Genomic DNA, 27,371 nt, shown 5'->3' with positions numbered 1-27,371 from the left:
ATGGGACTGAAGCATATGCCTCAAGATAACTGTGTACTTATGTGCTACACTGAATAGGAATGGACCTAAGCATGTGACGCCTGTATCATAACATCAGCAATCTTGAAGACACCAAGGTCTGAATGGGCTATATAATGGCCCAGTAATCATGCAGTGATCTATGCAGGCGTGCTTGGAAGGATGGGATATGAGGAAGCTTGCACTGCTGCTACTCATTCACCATACTTCCTCCATCTCTAGGGTCATGAGTCTGTACTCTCATTCTTGGTTTTTAATTTTTTGTTTCACATTTTGCTTGCTATAATCTGCTGCTGGCCAATCAGGGGCCCATCCTTCAGCATGTGGGACCATGGTGTGTGTGTTGCAGGCTCCAGCAAAGATCAGGGCCCCATAGCAACATTATGTCTGCCCATTGAGAGGTGGGTGTGTTACAGGAAGCAACATGGCCCTCTGGATAGGGCATGAGACTGGCAGTCAGAAGACACTGGGCCAGATCCTGTTTTCAGTTACGCCATTGTAAATCCAGAGTAATTTCATTGCTTTCCCTGGTGGTGAATCTGTACTGGTGTAACAGTATAATTTGAACAAAGGTTCTTTCCTTGACTCTGTCTCTGATTCACTCTGTGATCTTGAGTTGAATAGATTGCTTTAATGTGTCTGGACTTCAGTTTTCCCATCTGTTTTAAACTGAAATGAAATAAGGCGAGAACTGTTTCTTTCAGTAGGCCGTTTAATGACCGAGTAATGCAAAATGCTATACAAATGGGCATTTAAGGTGAAAGAAAATGATGTGGTTTAAATACCTCGTTACTTACACAGACTTCCTGGAGGAGCAGAATAAAAACAAAATGTATATCTTTTCCATTATAATAATGTTTGCTGAGTCAGACACCACACTGTGCTGGCATTGTGTGCTCATCTAGTGAGAGTCGCTATTGTAATATATGCAGTGACCCATGGACATGGTCGCAGTTAAGGTTGCTTTGCTATAGCCTGACACCTGAGCACTGCAGTTTGTGTGGCAGCAGTTTGGAGCAGTTCTTCGATATGCCAATAGCCTATTGGACTGCAAAGGTGCTTGGATAGTCGGGTAAAACTTCCTGTACAGTTTGCCTTCTCACCAGGGTATGTTAGATCTATCACCAGAATGATAACAGTGAATTTCCTGGCTGAAATGTAATTTTAAGTTTAAGATTTTAATTGCTTATTGTAACTTATTTTTCATGTAATTTTTTTATATATTAAAAAAGGGGGAGGAAATTACTGGCTGTGATACACCACAGCCTTCCATCTGCCAAGTTGGTAGCATACATTCGGAGTTGCTAGAAATTGTACGTCTGCTCTGCACTTGCCATAGGTGTAGATATAAAGTAAAATCAGGCCCAGTGTATGTTTCGCATTTTGATTTGCTGAAAAAGTACACCCTAAAACCTAACTGTAGCATCACTGCTAATACTGAAGTACAGGGCGTGTGGTCTAATGGTACCAGTACGATCCTGGGTCAAAATGCCTAGACTAATGAGTTCCATTCACTGTACTGCCACTAACTTTCTGTTGAGTGGCTCTCTTAAACTCTTTGCTTCATTTTCTCTCTATGTAAGATGGAGATAATTCAGGGGAGCTTTGAGGCTTAATTAGTTAATGAATTTCTGCAAAATGCATGGAGAGCAACAGATGAAGTGGTATTGTAGGAGTGTGAACAGTTCTAACTTCTGCAGTGCCATAATACATTGCAGATCCTGCTGTCAGTCAGCCCTCTGCACGACTCTGGGTGGCATCACAGTAAGTACAAACCCAGTGAGTAGCTCTATGTAATTGGTGACTCTGGGGGCTTTCTGCCGTCTCTGTGTTTGTGTGATACCTTTTCACCTGCTTGAAGTGCCTCCCTGGTGCCGTCCTTTTAAAACATGCAGAACCGGAAAACGCTGTCTAGCCTTGTGTCAGAAACTGGTGCATGAGTGAACCTGTGCAGCATAACAATTAGCCATGTGTAAAATACAAGCTGAGATTTGGATAGTGCCGTCATCTTTTGAACATGGGACGGTGACTTTGATGCCCTTGTAAAGGGCTGTCACCCTGGCGCTGTCTGCGAACTGTACACTCTGGGGTTAAAATTCCCGTTCCCTGCGCTGTCTTGGATGGTGATTTGGGTAATCTTTGTCTTGTTTCCAGTGTAGCAATCACACCAGAGGTGATCGGTCAACGTGAGAACAGTGGTTGTGTTGCTCATGCTTAGCCCATCGCTTGCTATTTAAAATGATCAGGTTGCTTATGCCTTACTGGGACAGATAGAGGCATGCTGTATATCCCAGCGTCTTAGCCTGATTGCTCTGTGTCTTAGACGGTAAATAAGGGAAATGGGCAGATTTCGGATCCCCCATCATCTCAGTTCCTGCAGTGAGTGTACGGTTAGTATTTTAAAGGGAGACTTTGAATGTTTTTATACTGAATTGACGTGTGTTAGTGTAAGAGAGAAACAAACAAAGCTGGCAGAAAACCTACGGAACTGGCATGTTATGGATTGTTGTTCATTTTTTTCCTCCCCCATGAACTTAGTAATGAGCATTTCTACCTCGTTTACTCGTACGGGTGGGTGGATGGATATGTCCTCTTTGGATGAATTTTTTTGACGGATGGGGGGAGGGTTAGTGTTGGGTTTGTTTGTCGTCTCTCCCCCCCCCCCCCCCCACCCCCCCCGCCCCCGTTTTGTTAACTCTGAATTTACTGAACTGTTTTCTAAGTAGATTTGGCTGGGGAAATAGATGGCTTATAGGACCCAGAATGGGTTATAAAGTTTTTTCACCTGGTAACGGGATCTAACGTAGCTCAGAATGTAGTTTCACTTACAAATTTTCATTTCAGGGATATAGGAGGGTGGGGGTGCAGTGAGAAGCGATGTGTGTCCTGCTAGTATCCTTGTCTAGTGGATTAAGCCAAGGGTTGGGAGCTGGGAGCTCCTGGGTATTCTGAGAGAGAGTTGTTTTTTGAGTGTAATCTTCTTGAGCTTCAGTTTTGCCACTTGTAAAATGTGGAGAATAATATGTTTACTTCCCTACCAAGGCTGTCATGAGCCACAACTAAATAAAGGATCTAATCCCATTCCTAGCGAGGTCAATGACAAACACCCTCTGACTCCGTTGAGATCAAAGTTGTACTGCTTGTTTGTGAAGTGGCACATGCAGAGGGGTAGGAAGATTCGGTGGCGTAGTTGGGGATAGAACTTGAGCATTGCTGGCCTCTGTGCATGGGCTGAAACTGTTACAGCCACACTCCCTCTGGAGAGCTCTCCTGTATATATGGTCAGTCTCTTTTGCCACAGCAAACACCCCCTTTAAAATGTAGGAATTCCCAGATCAGGCCAGTGGTCCCTCTAGTCCAGTATCCTGTCTTTGACACTGGAGGACTCAGAGGAGGGTGCAAAAATCATGGAGGAGCCAGTTATGGGACACACTGCACACAAGGAAAACTGCTTCCTTATCCCATTCAGTTAGATGCTAGTCTATGCCCTGAATATGAGGGTTTATATCCCTTCCAAAATTCTTGGCTTTTTAAACACATGCCATTGTGTGAAAATGTTCTGCTAAATAATAATAATAATAATTTTGCAGAATGAAAAACAGGCGAATGTCATTGGAAACTTTTTTCTGCACATATTTTTCACAGTTCTAATAGATGGAAAGTTATTTGGGGCAAGGACAGCATAGATGTCATTGCTAATTGTAACAGTATTTTTATGTATACACGTGTACCCAGAGCAGGGTATGTTTCTAAGCATCTACTTAACTAAAAATAAGTAGTATTGGCTCTTAGAAATCTTATATTTCTCTAGGTTTTGCTGGTTTCTCTCTCCTTGGCTCACCTCTTGAATTGCCAGCACCATCACTTGGACATAGAAATAAATAATAGCCTAAATTTTCAAGAGTGAATAGTAATTTTAGGTGCCTCAATTTTTGGGCTATCAGCTTGAGTCACTTTTAAAAGAGCTGGGTTCTCAGGAAGTGCTGAGTACCCATTTTCAGAAAATCAGGCCCCCTTACGATGGGCACCCCAAATCATTAATCATGTTCCAATTTTAGTGTGTTCCTATGTAGATTCCCTAGCTAAATTCTGACAAATTTGAACTCCTTGAGTTCCTTATGCATTGTATTTATGTCCTCAATATACCTCCTTTCAGCCAAGCTCTGTCCACTAAGGAAATATTACCTATAAAGGGAAGAGAGCAAGTGGTTTCTCAGTGCACCTGAAAAGAAATGGCTTAATTTGAGTTATAACTGTACTTCAGTGACTCTTGTATTCCTTCCCAGCAGACTTATTTCCCACCCCTCTTAAAGTGTCACTATATAAATAAAAAGGAAAAGCTTCCTAGAGCAGTCCACTCAAACAGCAGATTATCCCTTCCTAATTTTTAAAATTCTCTTAACTTCAGTAGGCACCTGGGGCCGTTGTTCTGCAGGCAGCTTTTAATATGTGTCCAGCCTTCAGGTCCATAGCTTGGTGTTTCTCAGGGGGTGCTCTCTGACAATATATCAGCTTGGCTTAGAACTATAAAATTATTGCTAAGGGCTGGTAATTTCCAGTCCGCTGTGGTGCTGTCACTTACCATCCCAGGCACCTGGTGAGTTTCAAATCTGAGCACCAGCAATTTTCAGGTGTCCACGATTGTCCCCTTTGTAGAGCTATAGAATCAAAGATCCATTTTTACGTACTAATAAAACGATATGAACAAGGACCGGTATTTGTACTTCTCTCTAAACAAGAGGGTGCTGAAGTTTGCCGCCGGTTTGTTGTGTTGGTTGGTCGCTCTCGTGCTATAATTTGAGACCTGCTGAAGTGGATCAGTTTCCTTTCTTTTGCTTACTCTGTTGAGGATTGTTTAATTTCTTGCCCTTTCCAAGGACAGTGAAGCATTAATGTGACCAGGGTTGATTTATCAATAGCCACAATTCATAGGTTCATTCAGTACGCAGTCAGTCTGGGGCAGGAGTTTGGTAGCAAGGAGGAATGTGGGCCAGGAGATTAAAACCACGTGTGACAGACAGTAATCCTCATGGCAGTAGGTCAACCTGTAACCTCTTAACTCACTCTGATTCAGAAAAACTAGTCCCAATGCCAAACTGAAATCTGTGGGGTAAGATTATGGTTATCTGAAAAGAGAAAAATTGCCACTTGCATTAGCAACCTAGAAGATAAATGGGTGTGATGGGGCTGTGAAGTCTCTTTGAAAACTGCAGCCATTACAGTTCTACCTGCCCATGGGGCAAGTTCCACTGGAATAAAAACAGAAATAGAACTAACCCTTTCTTCCCAGCAAAGGTAGGATTGTTAAGGTTCATGGGCTACAGGAGTGACTCATCTTCAGGTCACACAACAACTGTGGTAGCAAGAATAGAGACATTAAGTGTGGAACCAGGCGTTTTGCTTACGCACAGTAACTCTGTTAGCTGGGTTATTTCAAAGAAAATTGCAGAAGTCGTCATTTGATTGTTGTTGATTTAACCAGAGTTACAGATTCCTACCACCACGTGCCAGGCAGGCACTCACACATTCCACTTGTAATTAAGAGGCAGCTATGGCTTATGAGACCAATTACGGCATGTCTGGGTGCATGCACCAACTGTAGCCTTTGTGCAATTGTAAAGAGAATAGGTGACCCCTGGAGTAAATGAAAGGCTGTAACTCACTTGAGGGGCCAAACGAGATCATAAACCTTAAGACGTCATCTCTCCTCTTGCAGTTTCAATAACGTTCGTCCAGGCAACTCATCTTGATTGCACCAAGATGCCAAGCAAGAGAATGGTTCCTTTAAACAGCTCTAATAGCATCTCAGGACTGGAGATCAACTCAAGAGTGCATCTTGCTTTTGTGGTTTATTTATGTGAAATGCTGATCTTGTGGAGAGTCCTACCAGGGCACCAGTGACAACGCTGTATTCCAGAGAGCTTAAGTGATTATTGGGTAGGAACATCACAGATCAAAAAGAGCAGCATCAAAATGACTAATAATGATGGGTGCCATTTTGGATATGTGACCTGAGACCTGCTTGGGACCTGATTTTCAGTGAAGTGCTGAGTACCTGCCCTCCGAATATCAGGCCTCTAAGAAGTGTCTCAGAAGGCCTAGTCCCTTGAGAACCTTGTTTATCATCACCATTTTAATGACAATAGCGGGAGTTACTCAAATAGTTTACGTGCCTCCAGCCTGCACCCTAAATACCAGCAGACACACACATATACATGGTTTTGATTTTCACCTAGTTAAAATATTGCTGATTACTCTAACCATAATTATGCTATGTTCCTGATGACTGTTTTGGTTGGGTGTTAATTTGGCACCAAGTATGGATTTAAAAAAAACAACATCCCTGCTTGCTGTCTGGAACTGTCAGTTTTAATCTGAGTGTCTCAGTCAGTTTGCAAAGGTAAAGCCAGTAATTCCTATTTTGTCATTGCCCATTCTCTTCTCACTGGGCCTGATTCTCCTCTCAGGGGTTGTAAATCAGGAATACATTTGATTAGATCAGTGGAGTTCCACCAGCATCACGCAAGCTGCATCCAGACTGTGGTGTGTAGCTACATGTGTCAGTGAAAGACTCTGGCAGCGGGGAGGCAGCAGGACACGTCATGTGAAAAATAGCAGTGTGGAGGGGGGAGGCACTGCCTGGGGGTGTTGAGAATAGGATTCATACCCTAGGGTTCAGGCCTGTCTTTATTCCCTAAGCTGTGCCTCACTGTCTACACTGCTATTTGTATGCCTGGGAGGGGCGTATGCCCTCTACATGCTACCGTGAGGAGTATGCCACTTAGATGTGCCCACCGATACGAACACAGGAATTGCCCCATCGAATGAGAATGGATTAGATGCAAAACCAGTATCCTGTCTCTAAGTGCAACAATGTTGAATAGGCAGCTAGAGAAAAACTTACTACCTGGAGAAGTTTCCTCCTAAGCTCCCCTAATTGGAGGCTGGCTTATGCCCAGGACTATGAGGACGTGTATGTTCCTCCCAAGCTCTTGTTTTGTGGTTGCTTTACTCCTTACTATTGTAACTCCGGATGTTCTTATTACCTATAGGAACATCAGATCCTTTTTTGAATGCTGCTAAACGAAGTCTCGGGTATCTTGCATCAGTGAGTTTTGCAGGCTATGCACTGTACGAAGACAAACCGGGGCCCCTCTCTTTGTGGAGTTAAGATGCGGTACATGGTTACAAAATGGAGACTTTGTGAAGCAGGGCAGATTTATTCTTGATGCAACTGATTTCAGTAGTTACACCCCGTCGCTCATCTGTCTGTGCTAAGACGCCCCCTTCAGGCTGCGTAGGAAGTGCGCACACATCAGTCCAATTACTCCACCCCCACGCCAGCGGGTGCAGGGCATCCTTCTAGCAGGCCAGCACTCACCTTTCGGCCAGGGTCTCAAAACTGTCTCGTCCCTCTCTGTGTCCCCGGGGATGTCACCAAATAACCTGTAGTCAGCAAACGGGGTTAAACAAAAGAAAGGTAAGGAAAAGCCTGTAAGGAGCTCCCTCCAAAATATGGGCCTCTTACTTCAGAGGGGGTCTGGGAGAATCAAGGTCCATTTCAGAGTTCATTGAGATCCAGTACAAGTCTCAGTTCTTTTCCCCTTCAGTGGAGGGGTTCTGCATCCTCCTCCTGTGTGTGCAGGGGCCATGCAGGCTATCAGTCCGCGCTCCAGCTTCTCCCACTGGAGTGGAATTCCCTCTTTGTGACTCCTCCAGTCCTGGCATAATGTGCCATTACTTGAAGGCTGGGCCACCCCAGCCCAAAGCAGCTCCGTAACCCTTTCCATGCCAGTGCAGAGTTTATATATCCCATCACACACCCAGATTGAAATTAGCCCTTTGTTACTTTATCTGCAGACAGCAATACTGTGTTTCTATCCTTGGATAGAATTCACTCACTCTTTTTCTTTCTGACATTTTGTTGTCAGGGAAGTGTCCCCGTTAAATCCTACAGCATATTTACACTAATTGTTGGTGTCGTGTCTTGATGTGTTTCTTTTGTTTGCTTTGTGCATTGCCTGTAACTAAATGAGGACTTAAAATAGAATCTCTGGACTAGAGGAGGACATGTGAGAAAGCTGCACATTCCCATTGGATACTCCTCTTCAATGGTACTGTTTAACATGTAGGTTTAATGAGTGCGTTTTACTCCAGGGCTAAGCTGTGTGCTGCTTTGAGCTGGAGTTTCCATCTGGAGCTTCCTTTTGAAATGGAGCATTCGCTAGGCTGCCAGCTCCAATCTCTTACGTTTTGTGTGTAATTCATTTACCAACAGCGCTAGAGTGCAATAAAAGGCAAAGTGACTGAAAAGGTTGCTTATAGATTTATGGAGACTATATATGTTGCAGTGCCATAAAAGGTTGATTCTGAAATAACGGTGATCTCTCCACCCGCTTGACTCCCATTTTAAATGCATCCATTCTACCGAATAATTCCAGTTTGTTACTCGAGTGCCTTGTGTTAGGAGTGACTCTGAAAGGGAGAATGAATGTTCTGTGACAAAGCATTAACTGTGCTGGTGAGTCTAATGTGGACCATTGCCATATTTTACTGGGGGTTTCAATGGTCTGTAGGTAAGTGGCTAATGCTATCCAGCAAAAAGAGCGGAATTTCACGTGTCCCTCTCTTTTCCTTCCAGGCGCAAGCGTGTATGCTTCTCCATAAGGCCCTGCAGACTCGGGATTTGAAGCTCTCCATGACGACGGAGGAAGAGTGGGAGGAGCTGATCAGAGAGAGTACCAATCAGATCACAGAGGTAATGAGAACCAGCAGGTTAAACGTGGGTAGTGCCTACTGGATGCCTTTTCTGCACCTGTACCTCATGGGCTCATAGGGCCAAATTCAGATGCGGTACAATTGCTTTGGATCCATTAAATTGACTTCGTTGCATTTGCATCCATTTACATTTGATCTGAATCTGGACTGCCTAGTACCTAGTGAAAGCGTTCTTTGGTGTTCATGCCACATGAACTCCTGCATTCTGTAGGACATGGCCGTTTTCTATCATATATAACAGGCCTGGGATGCTTGGCTGTAGGTCTGATACCAGAGGGTGTGGATCCAAGTGGAAGAGGCGAAGCATGAGAAGGAAACTTGCCTGAGTCAGAACATTTTAGGCATTTTAGATTCAATACACTAATTACCTCTTTGCCTTACAAGTTTATCTAGTTGTAAAACAGGTCAAGTGACTTGACTTGCGTATGGTCGTAAGTGGAACCCAGATTTAGAACCCAGGAGTCCTGGCTCCTGGTCCCCTGGCATAGCCCCGACCATTCGCTGCTAATGGCAGATGGATATTTCCCAAGAGAAGCCTAAAATCATTTGTTCTAAAAATACAGTGATGCAAAGATCGCAGCATAGCTAGAGCAAAAGAACGATGGCTCCGTGCTAATTCTGGTACTTTTAGGAATGAGTGTTCCAAAACAATACAAGAAGTGGTCTCAATGAACAGACAGGGCTTAATTTCAGTGACTCATATTGGTTAAGGTCTTACCTGTATTATTATCATCTCTCTGAGTGTAGCTTTCATTCTTCGCACATTTTTAATTGGTTATGATGGTCTTAAGTTTCTGTAGCAATAAGCAGTATTAGAATGTTGGCAACAGATTGAATTTTTCTTCGTTGAGTAGGAACAAGAATTCCAAGCAAATCTATTTTAAGAACCTCAGGGGTGACCTTTGTAGTACTCTCGAGAAATCAGGGAGTCTTGGGTTTCAGCGAAATGCATTTTATTAATGATTACATCAAGAACACGATGGGTAGAATCAGATCAACTATCTTCCTCAGCAAACCTTCTGTGTCACCATGTCTCTCTCTAGCCAGCAGGCCCTGTTATATACCTGCAGGGCTCACAAGAGGGCCCTGTGTCACATTAGTGATACCCATTGAATTTTACGATGCCTCCATATCATTCAGTACAGGATCCAGTGGTAGTGACATGAGCTGTTGCTGAGCTGAATGATTCTTCATCCCTTTCCATTTCTGTGGATGCTTGTTAGCATTTTAACAAAAATTGCCACAATATGGTTCAGGTAGATGGGGATTTTCAAGGATTCCTAAAGGAATTAAACTCCCAATTCCCACTGAATGTCAATAGTATTTGGGCATCTAGACCCCTATGGCTGGAAAATCCCAGCTGTAGGGTCTGAATCTCCAATGCCATGCGCCAGTTTTATACCAGTGTAATGTCTCTGAAATCAGTCCATTTACACTGGTGTATAACTGACATCAAGAATTGCAGAACTAGTCCCATAAAATGCTGGTTAAGTGCTAAGGGTTGTGGTGGTGGTGTACAAATACACGGTGTATAATTCCTAATTTATTGTAAAATGATTTGCCTGTTTCTGGTTTAGTTGAGCGATTTAGTGCATTGCGAGGTTGAACGTTGTGCCAGAAAAATGTTTCCAAAGTTACAAACGCTGTAACAGACCTTGCTGTAAAAAGAGCACCAGGTGTTGTGTGCTGTTGTTGTACTGAGTAACCTATACAGTGCCTGACTGATAGCACAAGAAACATGCGGTGCCTTGATGGTCTAGTGGAAAAATTCTTAGCAAGTGGACACAGGTTCAAATCCTGGCTTATCTCCAGGAGAAAAAGGCGCATGGCAGATCCACTGGTTAGAAGCTGAAGCTGGACAAATTCGGACTGCAAATAAGGCACACATTTTTAAGTGATGGTAATTAACCATTGGGACAACTTACCTAGGAACTTGGTGGGTTCTCAAAGTTTCCAAGGATGTGTCTGTACTTTGAGCTGGGGGTGTGAGGAGACACACTGGCGAGAGCTCTCATCAAACTAATGTGCTTAAAGAGACTGTTCCTGCAGTGGCAAGAGCAGCAGGGGAGTAAGCCACCCCGATACCTAGCTGTGTCTCTGACAGGCACATCCTTGGTGCTGCTCTGTGCCGTAGCTGCATTCTCTTTTTGGCATCCCAGCTAAGTCAGAGCTGGGAATTGCACCTCCACCTCAAAGTGATAGACGTGCCCTCAGTCAAGACTGGACATCTTCTTAAAAAAAGAGGCTCTAGTTGAAACAGATGTGAGGGGCCGTGATGCAGTTGCTTTTGGGTGAGGTTCTTAGGCCTGTGTTGTGCAGGAAGTCAGACGAGGTGGTGGTATAATTCTTTCTGGCCTCAAAATCTAGAAATGCTTTTGTTTAGCTACAGACTAGGTAGGGCATAGGAAGGGGTAGGAGGAGCTTCCTGCTCACTAGAGCGTTCAGTCTCAATGGCCTGTTCAGCCCACGATCATGCTGAAAACTTGGCCAGCAAGGGTGCCCTTCAGTGCCTGCTGTGTCAGGCTTCTGAGATGTGTCCACTGGGAACCGGATTGAGACCAGTAACCCATTACGTACCGGCAGCTGGATGGTAGTAACAGAACTCACTTGCCACCAGTGGGAGGTTGGATTTAGATGTGACCAGCTCAATAGTCTCCAAATGTCCTGCACCACCCCGTGAGCCTCTGTTTCCCAAAGAGGTGATGGTGTGAGGGCAGTGTCTGAAATAACCTGAAAAGCCGGAACTTTAAAGTGGCTCTTCGCTATCGGGCGCGCTGGCTGTTTAAACAGCAGCACGGCTTGCTGGGGAGCAGTGGTCAGGAGGGTTGAGTTCTGTTCTAGGAGCTGTCAGTCAGGTTTGCAGCAACAATGCCAGTGATTTCCTGGATGGAAGTTGGACACAGCAAGGGCTGCAGGAGAGGAGTGGAAGCCGTTTTCTGTGTTTTGCTTTCCCATCTTGTCTTGCCTCAGTGATTGTGTTACACGCCTCCAGATCGGAGCTCTGCTTTGCGATGGCCATGGATGGCAGCCCAGGAAGGCAGCCGTGTGAGAGAGCTGCGTTGGTGGATATTATTGCAATATCTGTGTCCCTGTGCAAAACTAAAAGGCAAAAGAGGGAGAATCAATTGTTTGGGAACCTTAAATGATGAGACAGCTGCTTGAAATAGCAGCCCTGGCTGCTGCAGGGCTCTGCCTCTTTTATTTATATAAGCTTCCTTGACCTCATTTGTTCCCAAGCTATTTTCACACACTTAGAAAACATGCACGACACAACCGCTGGGGATTCATGCTCACTTTCTCCCCAGCCCTTGTGATGGTGCCTCACAGATGGCAGGACAGCCAGATACTTCGACAGCCAGATACTTCGTAGAGGATTTGATCTTGCACAAACCATGTTTCCTGTGTGTGCTCACTCACTCCTGGGCACTGCAAGGGAATCTCCTTTCTGCTTGCACAATCACTGCACGTCCATACAGCCGGAGCAAGTGGCCACGCATGTACAGAGCTGTCCAGGGAGGGCCCCTAGAGAGGTTGGAACGCCGTGCAAAATAGTTAATGGTGCAGCACTTTCGTTCTCGTTCCATTGCAGGTACTTTTTAAAAAATATATTACTGCAGCTTTTAAAGTTGCCCTAATTTGGGGACCTAGACAACATGACGCTGTTGACAATGAAAAAGGAATAATAATAATACTTGCCACTCTACTAGCTCCCTTCAACGGAGGTTCTCAAAGAGCCTTAGCGATGTTCATTAATAATAATAGCACCTGTTCTTACATGACTGACGAAAAGGGCTGATCTGAAAGTGCATTAAAAAAGGAGGGATCAGCCATCACTTTGTTGACGTACTCACTAAATAAAAACCATTTCACTGAAACCCAAGACTCCCAGCTTCCTGAAGAGTAGCACAAACATCCTGGTCGTGCAGTGGGCCAGTGGCTGGGCCAGTGGCTGGGCCAGTGGCAGAGCCAGGAATAGAACCCAGGTCTCCTCAGTCCCAGTCCAGTGCTCTCTCCACTAAACCTTGCAACAGCACTGTGTTAGAGAAGTAGCATTATCCCCATTTTGCACATGGAGAAACTAAGGGACCGTGTTCTCAAATGAATTACTCAGTCACACAGCAGGTCCAGTGGCAGAACCTAGGACTCCCTCCACACTCGCTATATGTTTTCATGGAGCAGGGGTCGCGTATATATTGGCTTTGCAATTTATTGGCCAAATTGCTAGCCGATGTCACTGCGTTATAAAGATCTAATTTCAGATGCAGCTGCCCTGAATTGTTTGTCCTACTCTGCTGCTGTCCTGCCTTTAAAGTAGTCTCAGAGCCAGTGACCCATTGATAAAATTTGGTTAGGAGCCAGTGTAATTCTAAGCCTTGGACAGATTGAGTGCATTTGCGGGGTACCTCCTTACCAGAAACCGCACTTGATTTTCTGTGGCCAACTCTCTAATTCTGTGTGACCAAACCCCTGTCAGCTCTTGCACAGGATGCTGCAACTGAGGTTGTAAATAGGTGTTGAGAGTTGAAAGCCAGAGGGAAATGGAAAAGAGTTATGAGAAGTGTCACTGGAAAATTGGTACATTTATTACTGAGCTTTTGTGGAAAACCTGTCCGTGAAGGTCAGTCTTTTCTTGGCTTGTAAATGGTGGTTTGCTAGTTGGTGTTTTTTTGTTTTTCATCTGTCCTCTTCTGTAATTACATTCTGGGATAGCCTGGATGATTTTTAATTTCCTATCAATGTAGCATCCTGTACAAAGGGGAGAGTCCAGCAAGCAGTGCTGCTGTTCGGTGTTCAACCCATTGCTGTGCTGGGAAACTTGTGCTGAATTTGATATCACATTAGACCATTAGCCTGTCTACCCTGGAATGAAGACTCTGGCTATAGTCAATACCTGAGATGTGCAAAGGAAAATGCAAACATCCCATGCTGTGATACACCTCTGTGTGTGTGTGAATCCCTCTACCCCCATGGGTTATCATTTTAGGCCTGGTCTACCTGAGAAAGTCCCCCCGCCCCCCCATAACCTGAGCCATGAATTTAATGTTGATCTAGTTATGCCGTTATAACACCCCATGTGGACACTCTCTTATTGTGGTATTAGAGTGGCTTTTGGGGGTTAGTTTATGTTGCTTAGGAAGAGGTTTAAGCTACACTGGAAAAAGCCACTAGTGGGATTAGAGCTTTCACGCTGGGGGGAGAGAGTGAAACCATATAACTGGTAAAACTTTCCCATGTAGACCAGGTTTAGTCTCCAGAGTGCATGACATTTGATAACCTGCGTTGGTGTCTTAATTTGCATGGCTGTGAAAATCACCAAGTCCTGTTATAAAAATTCATCCACATTGTGTGTCCTGATGATCTCCTGAGCCAGTGAGTCCCTGTGTGTGTCTGTGGGCAGCTTGTCTCTGTGTCTAGGCAGCAGCTTGTGTGGACGTGCCTGTGCTAGCTATAGGCTAGCCAGCTTGCTGAATGGCTATGCAGATGCAGCAGTGCTGTTAAAGTGCTCTGTGCACACTAAATATTGCTGGGGAAGCATTCAGTCGTGTTTATTCTATCCCCTGCACTCTGGCTGTCCTATAGCGTGTCTTTTTCAGTATTGTTATGTGGCTTTAAAAAAACCTAAAGCTTTAAACTCAGAAAAAAATTAAATTTTTCTGTGTGAACTTGTTTTTGCAGATTTTTTTTCCGTGTCTGCCAAAATAAATGTTGCAGAGAAAATGGAGTCCTCCTGTGGTCCTCTTTTGAGCGGGATCTGTTTGGTCTCTCATGTGGCCAGGAACAAAACAGGGTCTGATTCGCTTCCTTCCCCACTCATTAACGACCATGTCCCCACTAACACTGGTCCTTTCCAGGCTAAGTAATTCTGCCCTGCCATCCCAGCCTGCACCTCCTGCTTCCTGCACTATCAGCTGCATGCATATAACGGGGCTGCATGGAATTCACCCACCTTTCTGCACAACCTCTGTAAATGGGCAGGAAAGGAAATATATTTTGAGGTTTGAGCCTAATTTCTCACCAGGCATTCTGGGGAGGAGATAATATGCCTTCTCCTCCATAGTGTTGGTGGTAGCTGCCGTTTTGTCAGGGAGTATGGTTTGACAGCCCTTCCTTAATGTACAAATGGAGAAGAATCCTCAGATTCCACAGATGCTGCCTATGCTGGACCTGTTCCGTGGATAAACTGAGGTCGTGTGTCTTCAGGCCTATCCATCTGAAACCTTTTGCCCTTGCTGAAATTAAATGATTGAGCAAACTGTAGTTGGTTGGGGCCAAAGATGATGAGTGCAGGGGCTTGGTGGAACTGTGGAAGTGTTGTGCTTTTGTATCCATGAGGTCATAGGTTAGGGCCTGGCTCATCTGTTGCAAAAGTAGTGAAAATCTGCTGGAGAGGTAGTGATTAGCATGCTGCAGGCTCCTTGAGTGACCTTAATCAAGTCACTTAGCCTTTCTGTGCCTCGGTTCCCCATCTGTAAAATCTGGATAGAAGCACTTCCTTACTCTCGGGTATCTTGAGGATAAATACATGTGCTCAGATAACATGGTGATGGGTCCCATAAAAGTACCGAAGATTGAATGCTTTGGGTATTTTTTTTATTAGGCTGTTTGGTTTTTTTCTTTTGGCCCTAACTAGAGGAATCCTTTCTACTTGTGACTCTGTGTAACAATGAGGAAGTGAACTTCTCTCTAAACATTAGAGCGGACTTCCCGTAATTGGAAAAGGTCGCTGAGCTGTTTACTGGAGCTAGAAAATAACCTTTAAAACAGAAGTTTCCTTGGCAATGTTGGGGTGTACCAGGGGGTGTGAGGCAGTGAAAGGTGTGTGAATGCTGCAGACGTCTGGCATAGTGCTGCATGACAAATCTGTACATCTATCCATCAGCAACCTGGTCTGTTGTGTGGGAGGAGGGAAGGATGGGGATAGCACACGGCGTGTGGAAAAAACGCAGCTTGGCTGTGAGGTTTGTTTGACTGAATGGAAGATCCACCCCACAGAGCGGTGACTGATATGTCAGGATGAAGGGCTATTTGTTTTGTATAACAAAATATGCTGGAGGGTGTGCCAGGGGTATAGAATTTTGAACTGGTGCCGGAGCCCTGAGCTAGGAAACGGGCCCTCCTCTCTCTGTAATAGAAAGATCTTCTGGGATATCGCTGTGTTTCGCATCAGCCTAGACTAACAGTTTCCACTTCAAAAGTACCAGGCAAGAAGCTGTCCTGCTTGGGGCTCCCTCAGGTGGCAGAGCGACCCACGCTGAAATGTAAAGGCTTTGAGAAGTGTTGAACCTGTAGGGCCTGTTTCACTGCCCTGGTGTCTGTCCACTGACACCCTCCCTACCCCCGCCCCCAGGTATCTGCAGGAAGGAAAGGTATCTCTCAGGTTCGGATATTGGCCTTAGACTCTGGAGATACCGGTTCAACTCCTGCTCTGCTACAGACTTCCTGCATGATCCTGGGCTTGGATTTATCCTCAATGGGTACATCTACCTGGCAGTAAAATACCTGAGGCACAGCCATGGCTGGCCTGGGTCAGCTGACTTGGGCTTGCAGGGCTCGGGCTACAGGGCTAGAAATTGCAGTGTAGACTCTGCAAGGTGGGAGGGGGTGGTGGTGAAATCTCAGAGCCTGGGCTCCAGCCTGAGCCCAAACAGCTACTCTGCTATTTTAGCCCTGGGAGCTCAAGTCAGTTGACCTGGGCTCTGAGACTGGGTGCTGTGGGGATTTGCATTGCAGGGTAGATATATTCTGTCTCTGATCCCCATCTGTAAAATGGGCATCTTGGCCTTGCCCCATCTCACAGAGATGTTATGGTTAAAGATAACAAGGTGCTCAGATGCTACTGAAAGTACCTGAGAGAGGGGGACAGCTTGGGTTTTGGATCAGCTCAGCTATTCGTTTGCTTGTTTTTTTTAAACACCTGATGTAAGTTAAAGCTCTTGGCAGTAGAGGGAAACTCAAGGTCTTAAACATTTTATACGACGAAGGCTCAAGTTCTGCAAACCCATGCATGCAAGGTGACTCCCCATTGACTTCAGTGGAGCCTGCACAAGGGAAGAGATCCAGCAGCGCAAAGCAGCAGGATCAGGTCCCGGGTTTGTATTTTGTTCTGATTTGTAAAGGTCAGATTTGTAGCTGGTTGAGGAGTGTGACTCCTCCTGATTTCACCAAGTTACCATGATGGTGCTTGCAAATCAGGTAACTGCATGTACAGTGTATCTGTCTTACCTGCATGCTTAGTTACCTTGAATTATACCTGCTATAATTACCATAGGAATTGTCTCTCCAGACTGGGTATGAAAGTGTGTGCCAGTTTGGCCGCAAGAGTTGTACTAAACGTGGGAGTGAGCCTGTGACCTGTTTTTAAGAGGGAAGTTGAGGGCATTTCCCATCTGCTTTCCCTTCCCTTCTGAAGTTTCCTGGCTACAAATGTGCAATAACTTCCTAGCCTGGGACTCTATTTCTCTCTCTGTGTGCGTGTTTTCTCTCCATTTCCCGGGTAAATGCTTTGTGTTATCACTTCTATGGAGGTTACATGTGCTATTTTCTGTCAGTTGTACTTCCATGACCCCCCACTGCTGTAGTATCTGAGCTCTTCACAGTCTCCAGTGTCTTCACCTCTGTGATGTAGGCATGTGGTGTTATCCCCATTTCACAGAGGGACATTGATGGACATAGATACTTGCCTAGGATTATACAGGAAGCCTGTGGCTGACCAGGGAATTTGAACCCAGGCGTCTCAAGTCCCAGGCTAACCCCCAAAGCACTAGACTGTACTTCCTCCTACTCTGTTCCTCTGAAGACCGTTTTTTGTCTCTCTAACTGGCTTTTAGTAACACAGTAAAAATAGTGAATTGGCAAATTCCAGTTGTGCTTTGCACTCCAGACAGCAGCCCTATGCGCGGTAAGGCTTAGAATAAGAAATGCCACACTCTGCCTTCAGAGGCAGCAGATCCCCTGTGAATGTGAGCAGGACGAGGCAGAGACTGTGCTGCTGGTATTTGGCTTGGAGTGAGATGGGAATTCCAGCTGTGAAAACTGCCTTCATATTTTTTCCTCTTGGAGAATGACCTGCCCAAATATGCTGACAACTCAGATGTGCTAGAATGATTAACTGGCGAGGGTGTTGCTGAGCTGAAATCTGAGCTGAGTTTCCTTAGGTGGCACTAGTGGTTCTTAGAGTAGCGACAATAGAACCAATAGGAAATATTGGGATTGGCCAATAGTGCCTGTGTGGACATAAAGGGTGTAAGCAGCATTTCCTGTGATGGTTAGAGAGGGTGACGGGGTAATTTGATCAGTAAGCTGTCCTTGTGAAGGATCTTTAACTACAAGTTCCATAACCTTGGACAAGTCATTTCACCTCTCCATGGCTCTGTTTTCCCTTGTATAATAGGAGGCTATTTATCAACTTTGCAGGGGTTTAGTTAGTATCTCTCACGATGCCTGAAGTATTGTTAGAATAGTTATATATTTGTTGTATATGCGGTGTGCCATTTGTTGTTGGTAATCACTTTTGGTTTACATTTGTAAAATATATTTTAAGATTTGAGCATTCAGTAGTAGAAATTGCACACCAGACAGTGACTTGCATACCTAGACCGACTGTGTAGAGTTTCTTTCATGGAGTTTTGTGGGGGGAAGGAAGAAAACCAACCCTCCTGCAGACTGGTGATGTACAAACAGCAGTCTCTGCTGCAAATGGCAAGAATACTTGGGCTGATATTTTTCAAAGCTGCTGATGGGATTTGGAGACAATTCTCATTAAAATGCGCTGACCCGCAGCTGGGAAACAAACTCCTCCGGGGACTGAAGACCATCAGAAACCTCACCACCTTCCATTTCAGATGCAAAGCACACTGCGTTGGCCTGCTTTCTCCAATGCTCCACAGTGCAGCATGTATAATAACTTAAAACCTCCTCCCTTCTGCACGTGTCTCCCTCTGCAGAGAGGATGAGAGGCATAAACAGTCGTGACAGAAGTTAGTCGCCTCACGTAATGCATTGCTGGAAGGTGCACAAATACTATGGTGATGAATGCAGTGTAAGAAACAACATAAAATAGAATGGGAATTGGGTGTCCAAGGCTTCCTAGGCAACTTTCATCATCCCAGCTGAAATGTGCACAAAGATTCTAATAAACTTATATGCTTTCACACTTGGAGGAAAAGATCTTCATTGCCCTCATCAAAAAATGAGCACAAGCTGGATGAGAAACCCAATAGGTTAAACTGTGTTTGGATCCAATTTCATTAAAATCATTCTCTCCAGCTTCTGCACCATTAAAGCTTGCACAAGCTACAAGAAGAAATATTGGCTGCTTCTGCGCTAGGTGAGTGGCAATCATTTGTCTGATTGAGCTTATCACCAATAGGTGACTGTAGGTTTATTTTTTTTAATATAAAAATGATTGATTTAAATCATAGTATTCTCCTCCACCATGCTTTATTGGTAACTTGCATAATAATAATACCAGGATGTAAATCTGAGCCTAAACTTTCTCCACCAGCCTGACTGTTCCGCCTTATTTCTGCCTCTACTTCCCTCTAGCCAGATGGCCATGCGGCTCTCTCCACAGCAGTCCGGATTTGTTGACCTTCAGAGACTGTTGCATGGCTTTTGAGTGGAATTTATTTCTTTTTTTTTTTTTTGCAGCATGGTTATTCATTGGGGGAGCGGCTGTTTGGTTTGTTCCCTTTTCACTGCATGAGTTGTAATTGCCTGAGGTACTGCGGATGTCAAGATACGAGTGAAAACTCTTGTTGGAATGTTGTTGTTTTTTAAAAAAAACCTAAATCAATAACTATTCTGCTGGAGTTGAGAAGCTGCCACTCACCACCGTAGAACATAGGGTGTGCAGTGAGGTAGCAACACTGAGGACTGAGGCTAAGATTTGTCATGGATATTTTTAGTAAACATCAGGGACAGGTCACAGGCTTCTGTTAATTCTTCATTATTGTCCGTGACGTTTACTAAAAATATCCATGACAAAATGGGGAGCTCAGCCGCAGGGACCCGCTCCCAGTGCTGGGGCCCCCCACTGCCTGTGAAGGCTTGCAGCTCCAGGGTCCCCCACTACCCGTGGTGGCTCAGAGCTCTGGTGTACTCATGGCAACCTGGAGCTGTGGGGTACCCCTACCAAATGCAGCTCCTGGCCGCCAGGCCTGAAGTCACGGCGGTCACTGGAAGTCACAGATTCTGTGACTCCTGCGACCTCCGTGAAAAAAATCGTAGCCTTATTGTTGACTCCACTATAGACAGATCTTTACTTGGGCACCTTCCTGCAGGGTTCTAACACCTGTAACCAAAGACCCAGCATCTCTGTGCAGGGTGGCTGCTGCTGCCACCCTTCACGCTTTGTTTTCCCTTCTTCCCCTCGTAAATAAATCTGGCCTCCTTTTAACCCATCTCTGCATGTGGCTCTGCTTTAAGGAGAACCATACTGGTGTCTCAAAGCCTTCAGTGCATAAAGGAAATAGAGAGAGAGCTTTTTTTCCACTCTCCTTTTTGGTGAATACGCTTGATTGACAAGATCCCTCTTGGGACTGGCGATTGGCGCTTCCTAACATATGTGTTAATAGAGTTTTGCATTAGCACGTAGTGTGTATATCCCCGATTCTGCTGCCGTTGAACTGGATGGTGGTCTCTTAGTAGTAGTTATTTTCCAGCAATGGAATTCTCCTTTTAGCGGGTGAGATATTAACTTTCCTCTTTTATCCAGCGTATAGTAGTAGGTCTCTGATTGCTGCAGTCTCCCAGCAGTGCAGGATCGTGCCTTGCTTTGGTCAGTCATGTTTATTAACCCAACCGATAACAGTTCCCAGCACTTACCATCTTAGGCTCTCCTGCAGTCTGATGCCTCTTGTCTCTCTGAGTGTTTTACTGATGTTTTAAACCTGCTAATTGCTTGTTGTCTGCTTTCTCTTGAGGGAAGTTCTTTGTTTTTCAGTTTGATACACCGTGTTCCTTCCTTCCTTCCTTCGCAGAGTTTGAAGGCGGTGAGAGAGTTCAAGGTGAAAGTTGACCAGGAGAAGGTCATTAAGTGTTTAGAGCTGTTGAACTTCGTCATCAAGACTGTGAACCAGCAGGTGAGCCCAGACTTTGGCTGAATTTGTGATCCCTTCCAGTTTCAGTCCATCACACGTGCTGTTACAGGCTTGATGCTTCAGTCAGTAGCTGTTGTGTTTGCATCCTCCGTGAAGGCCTGCGTTTCCAAGAGTTGCACTGGGGTTTTAACCATATGGCTCCCACTGAAGCCAGTACAAGTCCCATGTCTATATCCCTGTACAGCTTGTAGAAAATGAGTTAGTAGCTGGGTCTGATGGCAGAAGAACCCTTAACAGCCACAATAATTATAATAATACCTAGCTCTTATATAGGGCTGCTTCAACTGGAACTGCTTGGACAAGTCACTTTCTCTTTTCCCGAGCCTCAGTTTCCGCATCTGTAAAATGGGAATAATGATACTGCCCTACTTTGTAGGTTTGGACACTGGATGGTAGTTATGTTATTATATGAAGAGACATCCTAACATCCCTTTCTCATGCGAGCAATACTGTGTTGTTACAGGGGCATTATGGGACTAGGAATGGAAGGGTGGGTGTCCACAGGATGGCAGATGAGTTTGAAACTAGGATAAGCCACAAAGGTGCAAGTCAGTTTTGACACAGATGTAATGTCTTTTGCACTAGATGTGTGTACTGGGGCATTGTCCCCCCTAAGATAGACAGTCCCTAAGGAAGGGGAAAAGCCTAATGGCTGCTGGGAGCTGGCTGAGGGTTGGGATTTGCCTGTTGTAGCTTTTGGTTTAAGGAGTATCTGGGTGCAGTGCCACTGTGAACGAGGACTGAATGCAGTTCACTGTATGTCTGTCTTCGTTTGCTACAATTCTCCTTGCAGAAGCTGAATGTGGATTTGATGGAGCTGAGTCAGACACTGCAAGCGCTGAGCCAGCAGGAGGGGTTTGGGAAATCCGTGCGCCTTGACAGTCTCTACTGGAACGTCATGAAGCTGCTGGGATTTGCGTATGTACCCTCAGCTCTGGGGCCTCTACACCAGTTCGTGCCTCGGGCTTTCTGTGCTGCTCTGGCTTCTCAGATTGGGGAAATAGGAACAAACAGATCAGTGCCTTTGCCATATAGGAGACTGGGTAGAGACTGAATGTCAGCCTGAGCTGAGCTCATGGGGCTGGTGGAGTTGGGACCTCGTTAAACCAAGTGCAATATGTACAGGTGTCTCATCAGCCCTGGGGGAAGGATAACAAGCTCTCCCTGACCTCGGATCACCTTCAGTTAGCTGCTGTGCTGTCTCCAGCCACTTCACTTGGCAGTGCAGACTGGACCAGCTGTGTGAGTATGACTAGCTACTGTGGAGGCCGGGCTGGACGAGGAGAGCAGAAATACCCAACCAGTGGGTATTTCCCATACTCCAGCTGCCCAGGGAAGGGTCTGAGTAGCAAGAAGGTCAGCCGTTTCAGAAATGACTTGTGGTTTTGGGTGCCCTGGTTTCTGGATGCCCCAATTAAAACGCTTTAGTGAGTAGGGTGCCTAGATCCTTCTAAGGTGCCTCAAGTTACAGTCTCAAGATCACTGGTCACTTGTGACCATTGCAAGGGAAGAGCAGATCCAGAAGGTGAGGTCAGCTGGTTTAGGTGACTGTTTTAGCACCCCCCCCCCCCCCGAGCTCTGTTACCTCATGTGAGTCTCTGAGTAGGGAACAAATTAGTTTCCACGTCCCTCAGCAAGGCTTTAAAACCCTCTCAGAAGAACAGGGTGGGGGTCAGGCACAGCGCTGAATGTGTCTGTTATATCTCAGACCAAGTGGGTTAGTTGTTGGGCTGTATTAAACTTCTGCAGAAAGAAATGCTGCGTTCCTGGAAATCAGTCTTGTTTTCAGGCTAAAATCAAACTTACAGCTTTGCCACTTCCTGGTGGTGGCATCAGTTTAATTATTATGCAGACATTAGAAGATGTGGTCCCAGCCAAGGGCCGCTTTCTGTCTAGGTGATAATTCCTCCATGGCAGTAAGATGATCTGTAGGGGAGGGACTTGCGGAGTGTGAGAGACTCATTTCACAGTATGCACAGGCATGCAGTTTGGGTTTTAAGCCCATTGAAGTAATTAGGATAAATCTCTAAAAACATATTATGTCCTGCTAATGCAGTAGTGGAAGCTCTGGTACAGCATACGAATGACGGAACAGAACTGGCACTCTTTATCCACAGCTGAAACCACTGCTAGGCAGTCTCTGTCCCTCTCATCTCCTGCCTGAGTTTATAGGGCCCAGCTGCCATAACCAGAGACAGAGTGGAGTGTTGGTGGCTAATGTGTCAACTAAGGAGCAAAGTGGAATCCAATTAAGTTAATGAAGCGGGAGGTTGTGATTCTTTCTTCCCCTTCAAGACACATGCTCATTCTTCAGCCTAACTCAAGGGCGTTCTGTCTAAATGATGCTGAAGGGTGTGTTATAATGGTGGATAATGAGCGAATGCCGTTACCTAAACGAACAGCCTGGCAGTGCCTAGGGGAGGTTTTAGGGATTCCAAATCTTATTCCCTGCATCATTCTTGGATTGCGTGAGTTCCTTGGGCTGGCACCGGGGGATGGAGGTGTCGCAGCGCACTGAATGGTGCAGTTTGGCTCCATCTTTCCCGGGTGGAGTCACTGATGGGCAGCCCTGAGAACCCGAGACCTCTGCAGTGAAGACACTCTGACTTGTACGCTTTCGAAAACAGTTTTCTGGATTAAAAAACAAGGAGAGAAGCCAGGGAGATTCAAGACTGGATCCTTTCCTGAATCCCTGCTCCGTGTGTTCTGAGAGACACGGTAGCTGATAGCAGTGCTGTAACCTAACTGGTTCAGCAGGCAAATGGACCTGGATTAACTGTCTAGTTGCTCCACTGAGTCACACTGCCTCCAGAGGAGTTTGGGGGTGGCTGGGTTTGCCATAGGCTGGTGTAACTTAGCAGGGTTTGAGGTGTCTCGGTTGGGATTGCTGGCAGGCTGAAAACTGCCCAGACCTCCCTCTGTCATGCCATACGAGGACAAAGGGCACTAGAGAGAATCAAAGTGGAGTGTGGTTTCACATAGTGTCTTGTAAACATGGGCAATTGCTGCTGCTTCACAAATGAATTTATACAGGGGTGGTGGGGCTAGCATCTCCGCAATGGAAATATTGTGGGGCCTCCACCCCTGTGGGAACTTGCACGTGCTTAGGCCAGGTGCAGGTGGTGAGAGCAGGGTCTGCAGGGGCTGGAATGAGCCCAAAAGTTAAGTAGGAACCCCCGGGATCCTCCTTCCCATCTTTGAGCTGGCTGCCCCCATCAAGTCTCTCACTTCCCCTCATATCCCCCCACTCCCCACCCTTGTGTGTGCGGAGAAAGACACACATATACAGCATTGTTCATTATTGGAGCTGGGGTTGCCTTCCTCTGAAGCTGTTGTTTATCTGCCTGGATTCTGGCCCCGCTGGGGCTGTTGTATGATCACATGGAGCAAATGTTCCGAGAATGTAACTGACTTTATTCACTTGCTATGTTATGCTTCCCGTGACACGCTCATGCTTCTGTCTGCCATTACTAGCCCATACTGCCATCCATAGGGGGCAGGCTGTGCCACACGTCACCTTCCTAGCTGCAGTGTGCCATGATCTCTGGTGCTTTTGGTTTGCAGGCGCCCCAAAAAGGAGAAGGCAGTGGCCCGGCCTGAGCACACCTCTGGAGCAAAGCCTTTCAAGCGGAAGAAGAAAGGCTTCCTGCCAGCTACCAAGAAACGCAAGAACCGCAAAAAGGCTCTCCAGGAGAATGGGGCAGAGAGCGGCAGAGAGGCAGGCCCAGAGAGCGGCAGAGAGGCAGGCCCAGAGGGAGGGCAGGCCGCAGCACAGAAGAAGAACAGAAAGAGGAAAGGAGGAGCAGGAAAGGCAGGTGCAGAAGGCCCGTCGCCAAAGAAGGCCAAGGGGACCCATGGCCAAGAGCCTCAGGGGAAGCAGAGTAAAGCCAAGAAGAAGAAGAAAGCAAACAACACACCTGCTCAAAAGGCGTGAACTCTGGACTTACTCAGACCTGGCTGGAATGTTTTAATAGCTTATATATATTTTTGCACCATCTCATAGTTTTAATAAACCATCTGTCGTGCTGACCCATGCGACCTGCCTGTCTGATTCATGCACGGGGACTCTTCTGAGTGCAGGGTGTCGCTGTCTGCTGAGCCTCAAGCCTGGAATCAGAGGCACGCATCCCTGTCTTCGACCCCTGTGGATGTGCCCTCACGCTCTCTGCTCTGTAACCTTGATGCAGTAGCTATGTGCCCCCAGGTACCATCCTCTTTCCTGCCAGGGTGATTATCTGGGACAGCGGGAGCTCTTGTCTCGCTCATGTCTCTGTTTTGCCAGTGGTAAGATCTGTCTGTTTCAATGGAGATTAGGCAGGTAGTTGGCCAGTCAATCAATGCTGGAGTTCTGGGGTCAAGTCCTGACATTCTGCAGGTCAGAAATGGTCTGTTACAGTCCTGGATGGACATTTGTGTAAGTTGCTATGACTGGAGAGATGGGTCTCTCCCTCTCCCCCGTCCCCCCATGGCCGCCCTCCACTCCTCCAGCTGAGAACTGCAGGAGTTGATTCCTTTTAGCTCTTCGGTGCTGGACTGGGGCCCATTGCACAAGCACCTGGTCCCCATCCTCTTCAGCGGTCCTGGTCCTTGCCAGCCTGGGAAGCAGGAGCTGGGCTGTGGGCCAAATTCCTACCAGGTGTAAGTGACATCTTGGCATGGTACCGGCTTATGCCAGTGCTTCCTATTTGGTTGCCGAAGGAGCCCTCTTGTGCTGTGAATGCAGTGGCCTCTGTCGGCCACGCCAGAGTGACGCCCTCCCTGTCTCCCTGGCCTCTGATGAAGCAGTATTTACTGGGAGGGTTGATGGCGGGCCAGGCACCCTGGTTCCCTGCGGCTGGGATGTTGGGTTCTAGCATTGCTGCTTCTGCACTGCTGTGCAGCTGCTGGGGTCGGCATTATTGACAGATGCACCCCAGATCACAGGTATCCTGAGACCTTTCCAGTCCCCCATGTATTCACCCTGATAAGTGCCTGTGGTGAGCAAATGGAGACTTGAATGTCAAGAATCAATCGCTTCTTTTAAAATTTACTTGTGGAAACAGTGGGTCTTAGAACTGGTTTCTGCCGCGGATCACCCTCCTGGCTCCTTTCCCAGCTCTTCCTCCCTGCTTGGAGCACAGCTGAGGCTGCTGGCAGGGGGCGTTATCCCCAACTGGGACAGGGTCTTGGGAATACCCCCTGGATTTAGAGCTGTGTGGGCTGGTGGGAAGGGTCTGGGTTTTTAGCTGTTCCTCCAACCTCCCTCCCCTGCTTTATTTGCCCCACCGAAAGGGCTGCTTCTTGCTAATGCAGGTAGGTCACATCCCTCCAGGTTTCCACCCTGCAGGAGGGCTTTCTCCACAGCAGCTGGGGGCCCTGGTCCAGGCAGCAAATGCGCATGCACTGAGAAGTCCCACCTGAAACACACTTTCGCCAGGAAGTGGGGTGAGCTTACCCATTCGTGGCCTCTGTCAGCCTTGCTCATCTGTCTCCCCACTTGCTGCCCCCCTCCGGCATCTCCCGTCCTCCTGCATGTCCCAGAAGAGCACCTCTTGCAGGGCCCCCTGCACGCTTGCTGGTCGCTTTCTGTGGAAGCATTCAGCACCAGCCTCAAAGGCAGAGGAGTGAGATCCCTGTGATTCATACCAGGCCACAACATCCCTTCCTCCTTTCGGATGCGGGGGGATCCTCCTCTGATGTTATGCCCTCATCGCCTGATTTGGATTTTAAAGTGTGGGGTGGGGAAGGTTCCAGTGAATGGTGAATGCACACCCCCTCTGCATGCCAATTGTTCTGTAATGAGAAGTTGTGTGTGATTTTTCTCCTCCCAGTGCACCAAGGAAGGAACAGCCGGTCTGCCCAGCTCCAGGAGGACAGCAGCTGCTTTCAGGTGGCACAGAGCTGCACTCACCAATGACGTGAGTCACACAGACCCTGGCACTGATCCCCAGCTTCAGCAAAGAGGCTGGAGATCGACGCTGACGTACCTGCTCCCCTGAGAGGTTTGATGACACCATGACTGGTGCAGGAGGTGGAGCAGGCTCCCGCAGGCCTGGGCTCAGCTTGTTAGTGCAGTGGGATGAAGGGAAATTTCTGTATCCCATGCTAGTGAATGCACTGTGTGCCTTTGTCCATCTCTGGACTGTGCACAGAGGTTGAAGAGGCTGCTGCTGCTCAAGTAGCATGCAGGCTCATGCTCTTAGATCCAGGGTGCCGGGATCAGTTCCTGCCAATGACCCGTCTGGAGCCTCGTTCCAAAGCCGTGGGCGAGCCATGTTGCATGGCCTGTGCTTGTGTGCTGGCTGCCTTGGTGGCCGACACACTGGGGATCAAACCCAAAGCAGGAGCGGCTGTGGCTGGAGCTAAAGAGCTGTGGCTCTGGAGCTGGGTCGGTTTCTGCTTTCTGTGGATCAGCACAGCGGGGACCTCAGCACACACTCCCCTGAGGGTTGCATGGGCACAGCTGCTGTCCTTGCTGTGCCACTCTGCTGCTCA

At 46.7% G+C, this 27,371-nt stretch overlaps 1 protein-coding gene across 1 annotated transcript in view; it reads left to right on the top strand.

Annotated features, from left to right (window-relative positions):
- The window catches only part of MYBBP1A (MYB binding protein 1a), a 76,348-nt gene extending 51,422 nt beyond the window's left edge, over positions 1–24,926 (top strand). Inside the window, exons 25-28 of the mRNA XM_032786961.2 lie at positions 8,660–8,776; positions 20,778–20,879; positions 21,691–21,815; positions 24,462–24,926. Coding sequence (XP_032642852.1) covers positions 8,660–8,776; positions 20,778–20,879; positions 21,691–21,815; positions 24,462–24,831 — 714 coding nt within the window. The 3' untranslated portion in view covers positions 24,832–24,926. The remainder of the gene's footprint in view (positions 1–8,659; positions 8,777–20,777; positions 20,880–21,690; positions 21,816–24,461) is intronic.
- Positions 24,927–27,371: the final 2,445 nt, after the last annotated feature.

This window comes from Chelonoidis abingdonii, chromosome 20 (genome assembly GCF_003597395.2).
Source record: "Chelonoidis abingdonii isolate Lonesome George chromosome 20, CheloAbing_2.0, whole genome shotgun sequence".
NCBI classification, from domain to species: Eukaryota; Metazoa; Chordata; order Testudines; family Testudinidae; genus Chelonoidis; species Chelonoidis abingdonii.
This window is presented reverse-complemented; position numbering and strand designations above follow the sequence as displayed.